Consider the following 17,242-nt stretch of genomic DNA (forward strand, 5'->3'; position numbering starts at 1 on the left):
CAGAATTTACGGGAGCCGTCGGATTCGCATGCTCCGCTGCTGATGGACCATCGAAAGCACGTGAATTCGCAAGCGCTTCCTCGTCTCATCCTATCCTCCAGAAATAGAGTAGAATAAAAGAAAAGATAAAAAAGGGCTGATATCAGGAAAAAAACGATAGCCCACCAAAATCAATCGGGTCCCACCCCTGAAACCCGAATTAGAACCTAAATAAACTTGGGGCGGAAAGGGCGCAAAGAGAAGTGGGGTGGGGGCTTCCGAAGACGGAGGAGAAAGCTGCCCTCCCGACGATTTGTCACGGGAGGAAGAAGGGGGAATCCGGTATGAGTGTGGATCTGATCAATTCTCCTTCTCTCTTCTTCATCATGATTCCCTTCTCCGAAGCTATAGGGTTTTCCTTAATTACTTCTCCCTCCTGATCTCAGCTAGTCCAGGACGAAGCATCATTCATCAATCTCCTTCACCTCCCACTGCCCTGTCCTGCGGAAGTGCGTCTTCCGGCGACGATCTGTTGGTAATTAGCTGATCTGAGGCGCACGCTGGGCGATCTGGTGGTTGATGGTGCGTCTGAGGGCGGATGTTGGATAGATGCTCCTTTGCTGATCCGTCTCTGCTTATTTCGTTCACCTTCTCGCCCGCATGGGGTATGTATGTAACATAATTATCCCCTCACTTTCTTTACCAGATATTTTCGTTTCCTTTTTTGTTGGCCTCCTTGCTCTCTATGCCCAAATTACGCGTGTAGCAGTTCAAGAACCTCATTTCCTTTAGGATAGCACCAGATCTGTCTGGTGTGGGTCGATTAGTTTGTTCGTTGAAGTTTCATGATTTCAAACGAGCGAATGGTCCGGAGAATTTGATGGCGAGATAGAAAAGTCTTACCCTTGTATAAGTTGTAATAGTTACCGAGAGTCGTACCATTGGTTATCTATTGGTCTTTTCTGCATGTTGGTGTTCTTGTTTTTTCTTTATCTTCTTCTTTTTCTACTTATAGTTTCCTTTGTCTTTCATCTTATATAGTCATTTGAAATCTAATCTAGAATTGATGGTCATACTAGATACCTTAGATGAATGCTTATTGAAGCAAATGCTAAATTCTTGACAGTTCTAATCGTCTTATGGCTTGTGAGGATGAACACTTTTAATATTTAGAGACCTCACTTATTTTTTGCAAAATATATTTTTTACTTTGGTTTGTAGAGTCTGTTGACATGCCTTATTCTGTGGTTCTCTACTTAACAAATGCACATTTCTAAAAGTGAAAAAAAGGGGAAAACACCAAGAAACACTCATTGTTTCTAAGAGTTCACTAAAAGAAAAAACTAAACTATATCGTGCCTTGCATTGTTCTTGCCCAGGTTCTGTTATGTCTTTGTTGTTTGATCTAGTTTTCAACTTCCACAAATTTATTAAGGATGACCTATTGCACAAGGTTTCTGTGAATGCATTATCTAGAAGAGTCAATATATGCAGTCTTAACCCTGCAAGAAGAGTGGTAATTACCATGACTCGAACCTACTTGCAACATTCCTGATCTTCTGTGGCAACTTATTGGAGCATGGACTACGTTATATGTACATTATGTGTTATATGTTGTTGTTCTATGTATTTGTTGGATTCCATGTGATGTATTTATTTTGACTTGATTCATCATGCTTATATACCATTATTTTAGCCATGATTTTGTATGAGATACTTTTTGTCAATGATCTGGCCTAATAACTTCAAAGGCCTAAAATCATGGTCCAAAATGCTTAACTCTAAATTTAATGTTAGCTTAGCCCTCCATCCACTTTCGATGCAAGACTAACTAAATTGTCATAATCTCCTCCCTTCAAGACTTAATATTCTCGTCGAGACATTCTGAAGTGTCATGATGCATCTCACAAGAAACAAGGGAATTTCTTTGTCATATGGGATATGCTTTCTTTTCATTCCTAAACTGTCACCATTATGTTAAAGTATGGAATCATATGATAGCAATACTAAAGATGTATGGACAATGAAGAGCATATGGCAAATGTTGTCTTTTTTTTGTGTTTTCTTCCTTATGAATTGTACAGGAATTATTTTCAATTTGAATGTCAGTCTGAGATTGTGCAGTTTGAGTTTTGAAGACAGTGAATAGTAAAGTCCATATACCTCAATCCTGAAACCCTTCAATCTGAGATTGTGCAGTTTGAGTTATGAAGACAGTGAATAATAAAGTCCATATACCTCAATCCTGACACCCTTCAATCTGAGATTGTGCAGTTTGAGATTTGAAGACAGTGAATAGTGAAGTCCATATACCTCAATCCTAACACCCTTCAATCCATATTAATGATGATATAATTCCTGGTAATAGCAGAGATGATCGAAGTCTTTATGTTTTTCATCTTGTTCACATTATAAATTGTATGAATTTCATGAACCTATTCTGGGATTTGATCCTAATTTGCAGCATTGCTAAACCTGCTTTGTAACAGAACAGAGGTTGTCTTGGATGCTATACCAAGCCTGCTCCAATTATTGCTGTGGATGAGCCTTCAAAGGGTTTGAAAATCCAAGGCCGAACAGTGAAAAAACCTAATTTCTCTGAAGAATTTTGGAGTACAAGCACATATGAGATGGAAAATAGTGGAGTTCAATCACAAAAGAGCATTTCTTCAATTAGCACATTGGTAAATACCTTGGATCACCATGGTGGAATAGGAAGCACAAGCAACCATCCAGAATTTGTGAACCATGGTGAGTGTAAGGCTGATCTACTCCTTAAGTGTCTTGGGGGTAGGATAGCACCTATTATTCTTGAAGCAATGAAATATTTTTCAGACAATCTCTACTTTAAAATTTTCTGCAATTTACTAATGTATAGAATGCATGGGGAATTCCCAACACCTGGAAGGTGAAAAAAATCTAACCGGATTCTTTACTGAGTGCTGTTCATGGTATTGGCAGATGTTATTAGGTCTAACAGAAAAGTTTTCAGATTTTACTCTTACTAAAAGTTTAGAACAATAATAGTGAGATTTTCTGATGCCTATTTAGTCACATTTTCAGCTTTTAAATTATCCATAACTTTTATCTTACACCATTGGGTTCGACGGAGGCTGAAGATATGTAGCGTGTTACATTTCTAGAACTAAATATTTGAATTCATCTCACCAACTAGGATTGAAGTTGATGATGGTGGTTAAGAGTTGTTTTAAAGATTTTGATAAATTATACATGTGGATTATGTGATTTTGATCTCTGAATGATACTGCAATGGAAACTTACTTGACCCATACTGAGATATAGCTCTTGTAGTCTGCTGCATTTAACACTTGGGACTTTAATATCACAGGTCTTCTTCTTTGGAATCAAACCAGACAGAAATGGGTTGGAAATAAAAGGCCTGAGACCCAGTCACAGCAAGTTCGAGAACCAAGATTGAGGTATATTCTTCATGAAGTTCCTTTCTCATGCTGCAATAGAAAATATACTATTATTCATTATATATAAAAATCTAAAAAATTTGATAACTAGTGGAGATAGTCTTAAATTAGGAGCTGCAACTAGAATAAAATTTGTTATGCAGCAATCCTTAGAAGTGTACCTATATATAGAGATAATGCATTATTAAGCTAGTATCTCACTATAAAGCTATACTTGGAAGTGTATATATAAGCCATGATTTTATGAGCTCTAGCAAATATGAGTAAATTATGAGAACAAATTCAGGAATGAAACAATATAAAGAAATTTGGCCTCTGACTATTTCCTAGCTAATTATTCTGCATGTGAATTTAACTGCCTAACCACCAAAAAATAGCTCAACTAGTCAGGGATTTTGATAACACTTTGTTCTACATGGTGAACAGACATGGCACTGTTTGTACAGTGAGAAAGGATACATGAGTTTTGTATGGTATCAATATTGGTTTAAACTGTGCTTCATTGAGAAAAATATTACTGATCTTATGCCTTATGATGCAAGATATTAACTGTGATGTAAGATATTAACTGAGATGATGTATCTCAGTTAATATCTTTTAACTGAGATGATGTAAGATAAGTCATCTGTTGGTCTTGCTGCTTAGAACATAAAGGGTATCCAATCCGAAGGTAAGAGGAAGTAGGATCTCCTAAGCAAGGCTCACAATACTTTTGTATGTTTTAGATGTGCTACGATGATATAGATCATTTTAGTTAGCCGCTTACCAACTTAATCTTTTTGACTGGAATGATGTCATTCTGTAGATGTTGTCTAGTAGAGTAAAATCCAGAAAAGTATATTCTAGTTTAAAAGATCTTGCAGGCTTGCAAATGCTCTCCCAGCCCTTAAATAGATCAAGGTTATCAAGAAACTGCTGCCCCCTCCAATGATCCAGGTTCAGGTTACTTGTTCAGATTCATGATATTTTTATATTTTAGAACATTGTGGCATATTTCCAAAACATCACAGGCAGGGATCCTGATTTATTTAATTTCATGTGTAAACCACCCAAGGACAAATAAAAACCTACGAGCTTTAGACTTCTTTGAGAAAAAAGTTTTAAATAAAAAATAGGACACTAAACAGTTATGGATTTGCATATTGTTATAACATCAGTTAGATGAATAGATAAAAAATTTATGGTAAAAATTAATTATGTTCTCTTAATGTTACAAAATAATGAACTAACTAATCCTAGGTCCTATCTAACAAAATAATGAGCATTTCATTTTTTAAGGTAAATACGTTATAAATCTACTCATTGATTTGTATGTAAGCAACATTTAGTTGGTTGTGTTACTATTTAAATATTTTTAAATCAATATTTATCTGCTTTCTGGAATTACAAACATGGACTTTAGAGGATTGACATGTTCATCATTTTGAGAAGAGAGCTTGTACAGATTTAATACACAATGAATTTAGTTGTAGAAGGAAGGAGAGCTTGTATGGATATGTCTTCCAATTTATTTAGTTGTAAAAGCTATAGCGGTTCAATTTTGGTGGATGCAGTTGGAATGCAACATATGATGGTTTGCTTGGAAGCAACAAACCATTTCCACAGCCCATTCCTCTTGCAGTAAGAACTAGACCTCAATATATTTGTTTCTTGTGCAGCCCAAATTAGTTTATTTTTTTTTAATTTCAAATGATGGCAGGAAATGGTAGATTTTCTTGTGGACATTTGGGAGCAGGAGGGATTGTATGATTAGATCAGAAATGGTTGTTTTTGATCAGACCAGAAATGTATGAAAACCCTTGTCCATTTGATCGGAAAACGATGTTTACTCATTACAAGGACGTCGAACTGTAATAGAATGCTAAATCACATTATCATTGTGATCTCTGTTGCTCATGCAAAATAGTGTCAAGACCGTTAGTCTAGTTGTATATCTTTGAATTGGCAATCTCTTGTGTTTAGATGCAAGTTCTGTGATTTAGTGCTGAATATACCTGGCACCTCCGTTTCTGTACCCACTCCATAAAAAATTGCCCTAAGTTTGTCAGATTGGGATGGGGATCGAGATCGATTAGGGGTGAGATGTTCAGTCTGACTGGATCGTCAGTACTAAGACAGTAGTTACGCATAATATTTTATGATATGATGTAATAAAATATAATAAATTTGAGACAAAAAAAAAATGTATTGTAGGGCAATAGAATCCGACTTTATAAAAAGGTGGAAGTGAAATGTGGAACGTTAAAAAAAGAAGAAGCTTATTTATACAAAAAGATGGTTGATATTTTGACTAGCAAATGTATATATCACATAAAATATTGAAAATATTATCCACCTGATGGTTTTTTAGTTATTTAGCGACTGAAGTACTGATAAATACAAAGACAAACGAAAAGGTACTTTGACAAGAGTCGTTTATGGAACATCCGCTGTTCTATTCCATCTGTCTATGGTGAGCCAAAAAGGGATAGGAGTATTTTTTTCACATAGGAGTGTTGGGACTGTAGTCCATTAGTTTAGACTATAGAAGACTTTAATAATCCATAGTCCATTTTAATCATTTTTTTTAATCTAATCCAAAATGAGAGGCTAATGATGGCTACAATCAAAAAATTACAACAACGTAACTTAAAAAAGAAAAATAATAATAACAGTCTCAATTATTATCTTGTAATTGTTGTTTAGATTTTAAGATTTATATATTCATTTAGATTTATCTCATGATTTTTTATTTTTTAAAGATTTTTATATAAATCTTAATATCTGATTTAATTATAATTTTTATTTAATTTTATTATGTGTCACTGAGTATTAATATCTGTTTGTATACAAATTGGAGCTGCAAGAGTTTACCGGATTACAAGATCATTTGGATGGAAGCAATCCAATATTGGAATGACTTCTGACAGCTAGGAAGTAAGCTTGAAGTTGTGCGTCATGCAACCGCAAGCACCACCAATTTATGGAGCCGCCCACTAATACTCATTATGCGTCAATGCTTCATGAGCCTTCTCCCACGAGGACTAGTGTGAGGCGTCCACAGAGGCAGTCTTACCACCCCGCCCCCCGCCATGAATTTTCAATTTGAGTTTCAATTGATTGCCACATAAGATTAAGATGAAGAGTATTATAAGCCACAGCAGACGTTGGATGTCACTATTACATGAATTTTCAATTTGAGTTGCGATTGATTGCCACATAAGATTAAGATGAAGAGTATTATAAGCCACAGCAGACGTTGGATGTCACTATTACATGAATTTTCAATTTGAGTTGCGATTGATTGCCACATAAGATTAAGATGAAGAGTATTATAAGCCACAGCAGACGTTGGATGTCACTATTACATGAATTTTCAATTTGAGTTGCGATTGATTGCCACATAAGATTAAGATGAAGAGTATTATAAGCCACAGCAGACGTTGGATGTCACTATTACATGAATTTTCAATTTGAGTTGCGATTGATTGCCACATAAGATTAAGATGAAGAGTATTATAAGCCACAGCAGACGTTGGATGTCACTATTATATGCAGCAATCTCAAGTAATGGAGGAGCACAAGCGACAATGACTCGATAATTATCCGCATCGTTCTCATATAGTGAAGAAGCGCAAGCGACAACAGTGGGTTGATGATTGACCTTCCGAAGGGGCAAAGGGCACATCAAATCAATCAGCCATCTCGCTCCAAATGAATAAGCCCCCACTTTGGCTAAAAAATATGAGATTAGGTCAGTCAAATTTCTTGGGCGAGCAATCATCTTCCACCAGTCCCATGTACGAATCGACGTCTTGCCCTGAAGAGGGTATTTATCATCCCAATGTACATCTCTCAGTAACGCATACATACGCTGACCGAATGGTTTTACTGCAGGCAGAATTCTCTCGTTACGATCCCAATATTACGACTAGGGATCATTCATATATACTTTGACGTCTTCGCAGATGATTCGACGACACGGTGATATATGTTCGGATAAACCGATTTCTTATGCTCGGTGCATGCGGGTGCCATTACAGACATATCCAATGGTTCCTACTTCCTCCTATAGCCAAGCCAGCTTAGCAGCTCTGTTGATCCCAAAAATACTGTGCAGTACTTGCCAAGAACTTTTTTGTTTCTTAAGCCAACATGCCAACGACTAGGCGATTCTTTTTTTCCTAGAAAGAAAATTAGCTAGCAAAAAACATAATCTGAATCACCTGGCTGCAAGAGAATTCTTCGCTACATGATCGAAGGTACTACACACGGAGAACCAAGTAGCAAGGTCAGGCAGTGATTCCTAGTATTCCAAATCGTCAACATGAAGACGAAACAAGGGGAGATTTTTTCGGCGTGTATATATATATATATATATATATATATATATACACACACACAGAGGAAGCTTCATAAGCATCGAAGATAACTACTGGTATATTTTACCATCAACAAAATCAAAACATGGGCGTTGGCGACATGCACGGCGATCTTTGTATGACCAAGAAGACTGAGGTCATGTTTGCGCCGTCCGACGCAGCTGACGCCTTCTTGGCTTGGATGGATCGCTGGACCTGGGCTTGCCGAAGATTCCACAGAGAAGGCATCCAGAGACGTCTGGCGACGGCGGGTCTACGGCTGGTGGGACGGCGCCTGCGCGGAAGGCTTGCCTGCCATGGATGCGTCTGTGCTCGGTCGTCCCGCTCGATCCAACACTTTGCGAGTGCCCGAGTTCCCTGAACTCTGACCCTCCTCTTCCTCCCCCCTCCTCCTTCTCCTCGGAGAGGAACCGCTCGTGCCACACCATTCCAGATGAGCCTGATCTCCTGAAAGTTTGTACAGATCGTTGCAGGCCAGCCATCTTTCTCTCTCTCTCTCTCTACTTTTGTTTGGGCAGGCAGAAGAGCTCTGTGCTAATATGCAAAAAGGGGAAAGGAAATCGAAGAGGATTGGTTTGGTCAAGTCCTCATCATCTCCATAGTGATGATGGAGACATGGCGGTAGGGATCATAATTGTAAAAGGTACGTCCATAATTGCTGATGCCATCTTACTCATTAATCCTTTATAACCCTTGGGCGATTTTCCTAAGAAATTTCCTTATTTTATATATTTCTTAAAAGGCAACTTTCTTTTATATTTTAAATAAAACTTTTAATTTTAAAAATACTCGAAATATTTCTCAAAAGTTTTTCTATAAAAATTTCTGCTCAATTTTTACTATTATAATATTTTTATATATATCATTTATAATTTTTCAATGATGGTTATAATATTTTATTGATCCACTAAAAAAATATAAATATTATTAAAAAAATATTATAAGTGATACCATGTATCTTTGGTTCTCATTGCTTATATATCATTACAACATCATAATTTTAGGTTTATCATTAGTTTTAGTAAGGTTAAAATTCATTTACATCATTTCATATGTTTTCAAGTAAGACTTAGTGTTTTGATTGAGAACACTGTAACAAGTCAATTTTTTGGATAATTTTCTTTTAGACTATATCAAATATATATATATATATTTATTTCATTTGACTTATTTACAATGTTTTCAAGTATATTTTACTGTGTTTTTATTATGATGGTCAAATCACTATAACAAATCAAAAATATTATGATAGACCACTCGAAAAACATCATGTATTGAAAACTTAATGATTGATCCAAAGAAGCTCATCGAAGAAAATATTAATTTTGAGAAATAAAAGTTCACTACCACTAAAATTGCTTTTAGAATTCGATGCAAAGGAAGTTCAAGTATAGTAAGATGATTCTCTGAATAAGCCGTTAAAGCAGGATTTTTTAATTTTAAAACAAGATAGCTACAAGAGAGGAGGAGATTGAAATCAACAATGAGATTATCACCTAATTGAGATTTTTTATACTCTTATTTTATGTTACTTAATCCCTTATAGTCAACACTTTTGATTTTAAAGGAATAGACATTGTTGACTTTCGGTCTTGCGCTTGTTTTCATCGTAATATTTTTCTCTTCTTTCAAAATTTTTCATTCGAAAGATTGTATGTATCAGATCGACATTTCATTAAACTCAAACCTTATACCGATCATATCATAATGAAGATCGTGGGATAATAAGTTGACTATGTAATTTTTTTTAACAAGAAACACTTGTATGAAATTAAAGTAGAGAAAATAAAGAATGACTATGATATAAACAATTATTATAAAGGTATTAAAACATTTTAAAACATTTTTAAAGGTAATAAAATTATAATATATTTCTTAACATACTACGACAACAATAATTCCATAAAAAAAATACAAATCCCTTATCAACATGTTAAACCATGAAAACTACACCTAATCACTTCACATAAAAATTCTCAAACAAAAAAAATCAAAATATCATCTGACTAATACAAATAAATTTCAAAAGCATGAAATACGACATGATCGATATGAACAAAATCTTATAAATGTCAATTTTTAGAAGCTTTATGAGCCGCTCTATCTCGAGTAAATTTCTATACATAGTTATTTTGTCAAATAAATTTATGATAAATTCAATACAAATATGATTCTCAATCTTCTACTCCCATAAGACAGACAAGAAAATTCATGACAAATTGATGTAGCAAGACCTACACAATGCTAGCTCATGATAGACTTGGAAAGAACCAAACTGAAGGAGGCCAATTTAAGTGACGACCAACATGATCTATTGGCTCGATCTTCTTACTCTCCATGTTGAATGTTCCTATTTCATTGTCTGCATACTGAAAGTACGCGCAAAACTCTAATATGTTATTAGTGAAATAGATACAGTTGTGTTTCAACTCCGGAAAGTCTACGGCAGATAGGAACATGGACTGATTGCTGCCCAAAAACAATGTTTGCTGGTGCAAGCTCTTCACCTTCTTCCACCGGAGGTCCTGTTCGTCCAGGGCAAACACCAAAAATAGACTAGTATGCGAGATGATAGGATCCTCACCGGCGTGCCTAGCGATCAGCATCAGATTACCATCTGGCGACTCGACCAAGTACATCATGCATCCTATATAAGCCTCATCTATGTCTGAGGAGACGATCATAGACACGATGGCAAGTCCATTTGCCTCCCATGCCATGACTGTGCCGCCATAGCTAGCGGTGTAAAATTTGTCATTGCAGTGAATCACATCGTGAAAGCCATGAGGTGTTTGTATGGATGTCCAAGCCTCGTCACCAGCTCGAGCAAAGGCTAGCCGCTTCCAAACACTATAGATCATCACGACGGTGAAATTACCGTCTGCATCGGGAGCCGTCGAGAGTACAGCCTTGTGGAAGAAGAAGCGACGCATACGCCATACAGAGGACGCCATATAAACCACACCGCCATTTGTTTGTTGCTCGCCTATCATGAATTTGTTGATTCGTTCTTGGGAATCCCGAACGATTTTAACAAAGGGTAAGGTCGTCACCGAAGGAAGCGGAATTTGGACGCCGGTGAGTGGATTCAAGAGGTGCATGTTGCAATTATAGTCCACGGTGATCAGCCAGCCGTGACAAGAACCGATACAAATCCGGCGTCTGATCATAGGTTCCGGGCATGGAACCTTGTATATTTTCTTGTCTACGATGGAGAAGAACCAAGCCATGGTATCGTTGTGATCAGGCAACATGAGCCATGGGGATTGCAACTTTGGTGGACAATGATGCTTGAACTTAAAGGCCAAGTTCCAACTCTTGCAAGCAGCTTTGAGACGTATGCAATCGGGAATAGAGAGTTTATCATGGATCAGACCCAACACATCTGTCGAGAGCTTCGACCAATCCGCCATTGGCGATGACCTCCGACTGGTCCTCCTTTGTAGTCGTCCCTTCCTTGATGATGAAAAGAAAGGAATGTATACATCGATTTATATAGGAGATGGGAAGGAATCTCAATTAATGTGGTGTGATTTATTCCACATTAATTTTATTTTAAAATGAGAATTAGATAAGTTATTCCTTATTAGGATATTTGAAAATAGAAAATAAATGTTGAATAATGAGATATACTCATATTTGGATTTTTAAAATAGGAAATAAACATCGATCGTGAGATGTTTATCATTTATATATAATTTTTTTCTTTATAATTTAATTTATCTTAACAGAAAATATGTGGATATTTTCTTTTACACCTCTTCTCTTTCTCAGGTAGTACCAATCTCTTCTAATGCACCTTTGTGTACTCCTTCTATATTAGGAACTTATCTTGAATTATATATTAACTAAATTTATCTCAATTGATCAAAATGAAATTGATTTCATAGTATGACAAGAATTGAAAGCAAGTTGCTATACTTAGCAATTTGTCACAAACAAACTTCTAAATAGGATGTTTGATATAATGTTTATGCATGTTCGTGTTTTTTGTTTGTTCATACTTTGCATAGCATGTAGAGGGACAGTCGAATGCTTAATAGTCCCATTTTAGTTGGATTTGGTGGTCGTTTTAGGCTTGTTAATAAAGGTTGTGTCATATGGACACTTATGAGAGATTTTTGATCTATAATGGACCATTTTATCCTTTATTGTGTAACTGTTCGGAGCTTGTAAAGTCTGTTTGTAATTTGCATTATGTATAAAGTGTTTTCGGAAATGTTTATTTGTGGATCTCGAATGAGGTGTTTTCTCTAACCCGTTTTCTCTTTTGTGGGTCCTAAGAGACATGAGAGACTTCGGAGAGATTGACCCTTGCGGACGGACACGCAAGGGTGCCGCACGACTTAGGCAAAACCAACTAAGTCCGTGACAGATGGTATCAGAGCGGGACAAACACTCATAGAAACACTTAGCATGCAAATGTGGGGGACCTAACGGGGCTGCGTTGAGGGCAATCAGCACACGCGTGACCGTTTGGGGGAAAACATGCATGAAAATGTAGGGAAAAGGAGTCGCTCGGAGGAGCGGGCATCTAAGATTGGCATTCAGAGGAATGACCAACCCTTTGCGCAAGAGGCACCACGAGAACAGGTAAGCTTGGAAAAATGCGGAGCGCACAAAGGTTGGGATTGTTGAGTTTGAGCTACGGCTCAATGCTGACAACTATACTTGATGGTGCTCAATGCAAGCGAAGCGCTTGGTAAAGGATGAGACCATGCAAGGTGGAATGAGTTGCTCAACGACCGTAAAGTTGTGCAAAGCTCACAGAGGTGAGGGGAATTGCTAACTCAAAGAATTCGGTACTCATACATGAGCTTTATATGCGGACGATGGAATGTTCGCGGTCATCCCAAGGCGACCGAAACTCAACGCCATGGAGCATTGAAACTTTCTCTTCGGCATGTGAAGGATACGTCCGTAGGAGGTTGAAGTGTGTAACGAGTTCAGCATAACAAGTTGCTAAGCATAGCAAGTTGCTATGCTTAGCAACTTATCACGGACAAATTTCTAAATAGGATGTATGATGTAATGCTTATGCATATCCGTATTTTTTGGTATGTTCATACTTTGCCTAACATGTAGAGGGACAACCGAAGGATTAATAATCCCATTTTAGTTGGGTTTGGTGGTCATTTTAAGCTTGTTAATAAAGATTATGTCATGTGGTCACTTGCGAGATATTTTTTATCTGTAATGGATCATTTTATCCTTTGTTGTGTAACTGTTCAGAGCTTGTAAAGTATGTTTGTAATTTGCATTGTCTATGAAGTGTTTTCGAAAATGTTTTTGCTTGTGGATCCCGAATGAGGCATTTTCTCTAACTCGTTCTTTCTTTTGTGGGTCCTAAGGGATATGGGAGGCTTCGGGGAGACTGACCCTTGCGGACAGACACGTAAGGGTGCCGCACGATTTAGGCAAAACCAGCTAAGTTCGTGACAAAATATTAAAGAACGCCATAGATGAATATCAAGTTAGGTAGTCAATTATATATATATATATATATATATATATATATATATATATATATATATATATATATAGTATATCTCATCTTTGTTATTTATCTATTATTAAAAAAATTATATAATATATCTAAAAAATATTTTCAAAAATAAATTAGATGATTTCTCTGAAAAAGCCTTTTTTTCCTCAAAAGACACTCCTGTTTATGTTTTTTTCCCAAATTATGTCCCTTAATTCGAATAATGCCTAAAATACCCCTCATCAATCCCAATAGTATTATTCTTTTCATAAGTTTTGAACTTTTATTTCGCTCATATATAGTATTTTTTTTAATAATATTATAATATTTTTATTGAGGTGTTAAAAATATTATAACGAAAAATAAGTAACATTATATTATGTTTCTCATTGCTTATAGATCATTACGATCGTCATTTTTAATCTTATTATTGGCTTATTTAATGGTAGAAGCCTATTCGGGTCCTTTATAGACCAATTTTTTTTTATCTTAATTTGAGTGATATTATTTCTAAACTATTATAAATACTTATTTGAATCTTAGGATGATATATCAAATGATTTCTAGTGTGTTTTGATTCTATTTAACTCATTTATAATGTATTTTAATAATATCATAATATTTTATTGAAGTGTTAAAAATAGTATAATATTATTAAAAAGATGGTAAGTGATATCATATTGTATCGTTTTAGTTGTCTTTGTTCATAGATTATTATAGTACTAAATTTTTTAAACTAGAAGTTGATTTGATTGAGATTATAAGCTCATTTGTATCAATTATAGTAATTTCAGGTAGATTTTATAGTATTTGTTTATAACGATCAAAACATTATAACAGATAGAAAAAGTATGAAAGAAATTTTGGACATTATTTAAAACCTTTTAAAGAAATATCTTATATTGATAGCAGATAAGATTTTCATGAGGAAACCTATTTGCTCTGTTAAGGAAAATTCTTTATTCTGTTGAGACAAATCCTCCTTTCTAATATGTATAAATATGAGAGAAAATTTATTCAATAATTCTTTTTATCTTTTATTTCTTTCCGATATATACAAAAATACCCGGATAAGAGAGATAGAGAGATAGTTAAGAGCCATTTCTTTCAAAACAAAACTTATGCTCTCCTCCACCTCATCTCACATTCCCATTCTCTCCCAACAAGACTCGTCCATCCGCCACCCGTTGTTTCTCACTTCTCAACATACTCTCTTGTCTCTCAGGCTTTGCCTCCCTCCCAACGGATTCAAGCATCTTCTTGATATATCACCCTTGCCTGCAAACAAAGACTAAGACTTCTTCCACCTCCCCTTTCCTCCCAGCTTTTGGCCGGAGGAATCAAACTCCATGGATTCTGCATGGCCTGATTAAACCAAATTAAAAGACATACATTAATCAACAAAAAAAGATTAGACCCTAAGGTAAATGAAGTCGGTTACAGGTGAAGTTCATCAATCCAGAAGTTTGAACTGAGCTATACTTCCTTTGTAATAGATTTCATTCATATCATGGAACACTTTACTGGAGTGTTACTTGGCCCAAGAAGGTCAAACTACCTGCAAGGCAATTCTATACAACCTGTATCAGGTGGTAATATTTGTGGCCAAACAAGGCATGCCACTGCTCTCTGTCTTCTTACACCGCTTATGATGGGATTTCCCTCTGTCACGCACGGTTCAGGTGAGTTGATCATGCAATACACCGAAGTGCAGGTTTTTGTTTCAGGGAATCAGAAATATAACAAGTAGGATATCATTTATATCGATGGGTTGTTGTGACAAGTCAAAAACTGGCATGTAATGCGACCTTTTACTTCTTTTTGGCTTAAAGTTAAGTCGTCGGAGGGACACTATTGATGGCATCCCAATTGATCGTCTGCCGCAGACTTGTCGCTCGCCATTTGTTGATACAAATCCTCAAGAACTACATATACGTCCTCCGCGCCGGGAGGCAACGTGCCTGCCGCCGAGAATGCATAGAATTTGTTCTTCATCTCTATCCAACTCTGCCCCGGAGTTTTCTTCAGACCTTTTGTTTTTGTCATCACTCTCACCCTCGCCGAGTCCTCCCACCTGCCGCAAGCCGCATAGAGATTAGAGAGCAACATGTAGTTCCCGGTGGCCTGGCCTTCAAGGCCCAACACCTGAGCCACTGCGTCTTCAGCCACCACTGTGCCACCACATATTCTGCAAGAGTTCAGCAAGGCTCCCCAGACACAAGCATTGGGCTTCGTCGGCATGCTTTCCATAAGCTCAATCGCTTCTCTTAGCAACCCGGCTCGTCCAAGAAGGTCCACCAAGCAAGAGTAGTGCTCCATGCACCGTGTAATTCCATACTCGATCACCATCCGATCGAAGAGACTGCGGCCCTCTGAAACGCGCCCGGCATGACTGCATGCGGACAGAATCGCTATGAAAGTAATGCCGTCAGGGTTGCAACCAGCTCCGGTCATGGCATCAAAAGTTCCGAGAGCTTCATCACATAATCCATGCATCCCATAACCAGCGATCATCGAGTTCCACGAGATTAAATCCTTATCCACTATTTTGTCGAACACTGCGCACCCATCCTTCAGGCTACCACACTTTGTATACATGTTGAGAAGCCCATTTCCTACCAGGAGACTACCATGCAAGAAGCCTCTGATAATATGAGCGTGGATCTCCCTACCTAAACGCAATGCTGATACCTCTGCACAGGCTGATAGCACGGTGGCGACCGTGATCGAGTTGGGCTTCACTCCGGCTCTCTGCATCTGCCTGAAGAGGTCCACAGACTGCTCCAACATTCCAGTCGATGCAAAACCACCTATCACAGCACTCCAACTGACCACATCTGGTGTGACGTCTCCTGTGTTCTCCATTGCGACCAAGATCTCATGAGCCTCATTGCAGAAACCACCAGCTGCATAGCTTGAGATCAATGCATTCCAGCTCACCAGATTCCGCGTCTCCATCTCATGAAACAACCTTTTAGCTTCCTCTCTACTGCCAAGTTTCCCGTACATGCAAACGAGGGAGTTGGTGACAAAAGGGTAACCACCGAAGCCGCATGAAATGGCGAAGCCGTGGATCGCCTTTCCTTTCTGCAACGCCGCACTACAGACATAAGGACAGACAGATAAAGCCACCGCAACTGCTTCTGCAGTGGATTTAACACCCCGAGCCCTCATCTCATCGAACATGGCCAAGACCTCACCATGCTGCTGGCACCGAGCATGCGCCGACAACAACGCCGTCCATGTCACTGGGTTCGGCTCGAGCCCTGTGGATTCCATCTGCCGGAAAGCATCACGAGCAGCTTCGCAGTCGCAATTGAGCGAGTACCCAGAGATCAAATTATTCCAAGAAAAGGCATTTCTCGATGGCATTGCGTCGAACACCTTTCTGACGGCGTCCATCTGGCCCAGGTTGCCATACATTAAGATCAGCTCGTTTGCTACATGGAGGTGAGACTGAAATCCCATGCAAGCAGCATGGCTGTGAATGGAGAAGCAAAGCCTGGGGTTGCGGACAGCCGAGCAGGCCCTTATCGCGAGGGGGAAGGTGAAGCCGTCGGGAAGTGCGCCGAGGGCTCTCATCCGAAGGTAGAGGGAGAGGGCGTCTCGGGGACGGCCGTCGGCGAGTGTGGCGCGAAGGATGGAGTTCCAGAGGAGGGAAGAGCGGCGGTGATCGGAGGAAGCGTCGAATACGGAGAGGGCCTCAGCGAGGAGACCAAAGCGGCTATAGACGGAGACGAGGCGGGCGGATAGGAATGGGGAGAGTTGGTGGTGGCGGCCGGAAGAGAGGAGTTGGGCGTGGATTTGCTTGGCTTGAAGAGGATTGGAGCATCGTCGAAAGAGGGCATCGAAGGACGAGGAGGAGGAAGGGTCGCCGTCAGAGGAACAGGAGAGAAGGAAGACATGCGACCGCAGCGGGGTGATCGGGCGGAGGTGGTGCGGGAAGCAGCTTCCAAGTCTAGACAGCATATGGGAGA

General features: G+C 38.3%; 4 protein-coding genes across 12 annotated transcripts; 1 reads left to right on the top strand and 3 right to left on the bottom strand.

Moving 5' to 3' along the window:
* The first annotated feature begins 164 nt into the window (after positions 1-164).
* Positions 165-7,809, top strand: LOC103991554 (uncharacterized). Of its 9 annotated transcripts, none has more exons than XR_010515058.1 (6): positions 165-321; positions 426-648; positions 2,474-2,730; positions 3,329-3,419; positions 4,283-5,039; positions 5,119-5,344. XR_010515058.1 is itself a non-coding variant. In XM_009411047.3 (6 exons), exons 2-6 carry the CDS (start codon positions 640-642, stop codon positions 5,170-5,172), a joined length of 483 nt encoding a protein of 160 aa, XP_009409322.1. In that variant the 5' UTR covers positions 165-321; positions 426-639; the 3' UTR covers positions 5,173-5,344. The 9 variants fall into 9 exon arrangements, 8 of the variants coding, with proteins under 8 accessions (XP_009409322.1, XP_065047918.1, XP_018684775.1 ...); XM_009411047.3 differs by having other exon boundaries at positions 2,469-2,730; positions 4,973-5,039; XM_065191846.1 differs by having other exon boundaries at positions 4,283-4,355; positions 4,973-5,344.
* Positions 7,810-7,917: 108 nt separating this feature from the next.
* LOC135680147 (MAPK kinase substrate protein At1g80180-like) lies at positions 7,918-8,262 on the bottom strand. The gene has a single exon (XM_065194134.1). It carries the CDS (start codon positions 8,260-8,262, stop codon positions 7,918-7,920), a length of 345 nt encoding a protein of 114 aa, XP_065050206.1.
* Positions 8,263-10,029: 1,767 nt separating this feature from the next.
* On the bottom strand, positions 10,030-11,193 carry LOC135680148 (F-box protein At2g05970-like). Its single transcript, XM_065194135.1, has one exon. It carries the CDS (start codon positions 11,191-11,193, stop codon positions 10,030-10,032), a length of 1,164 nt encoding a protein of 387 aa, XP_065050207.1.
* Positions 11,194-15,003: 3,810 nt separating this feature from the next.
* LOC135678732 (putative pentatricopeptide repeat-containing protein At1g17630) lies at positions 15,004-17,240 on the bottom strand. Its single transcript, XM_065191848.1, has one exon. It carries the CDS (start codon positions 17,232-17,234, stop codon positions 15,117-15,119), a length of 2,118 nt encoding a protein of 705 aa, XP_065047920.1. The 5' UTR covers positions 17,235-17,240; the 3' UTR covers positions 15,004-15,116.
* Positions 17,241-17,242: the final 2 nt, after the last annotated feature.

The sequence above is a fragment of the Musa acuminata genome, chromosome BXJ1-7 (assembly GCF_036884655.1).
Source record: "Musa acuminata AAA Group cultivar baxijiao chromosome BXJ1-7, Cavendish_Baxijiao_AAA, whole genome shotgun sequence".
In the NCBI taxonomy this organism is placed as follows: Eukaryota; Viridiplantae; Streptophyta; class Magnoliopsida; order Zingiberales; family Musaceae; genus Musa; species Musa acuminata.

Excerpts from the sequence above, each read along its gene's own strand:
- LOC103991554 (XM_018829230.2), top strand. The coding sequence starts at position 578 with ATGTTGGATAGATGCTCCTTTGCTGATCCGTCTCTGCTTATTTCGTTC. Across the intron at positions 2,731-3,328 it reads TCCAGAATTTGTGAACCATG|GTCTTCTTCTTTGGAATCAA; the intron begins GTGAGTGTAAGG and ends TTAATATCACAG. Across the intron at positions 5,040-5,118 it reads CACAGCCCATTCCTCTTGCA|GAAATGGTAGATTTTCTTGT; the intron begins GTAAGAACTAGA and ends AAATGATGGCAG.
- LOC135680147 (XM_065194134.1), bottom strand. The coding sequence starts at position 8,262 with ATGGCTGGCCTGCAACGATCTGTACAAACTTTCAGGAGATCAGGCTCA.
- LOC135680148 (XM_065194135.1), bottom strand. The coding sequence starts at position 11,193 with ATGGCGGATTGGTCGAAGCTCTCGACAGATGTGTTGGGTCTGATCCAT.
- LOC135678732 (XM_065191848.1), bottom strand. The coding sequence starts at position 17,234 with ATGCTGTCTAGACTTGGAAGCTGCTTCCCGCACCACCTCCGCCCGATC.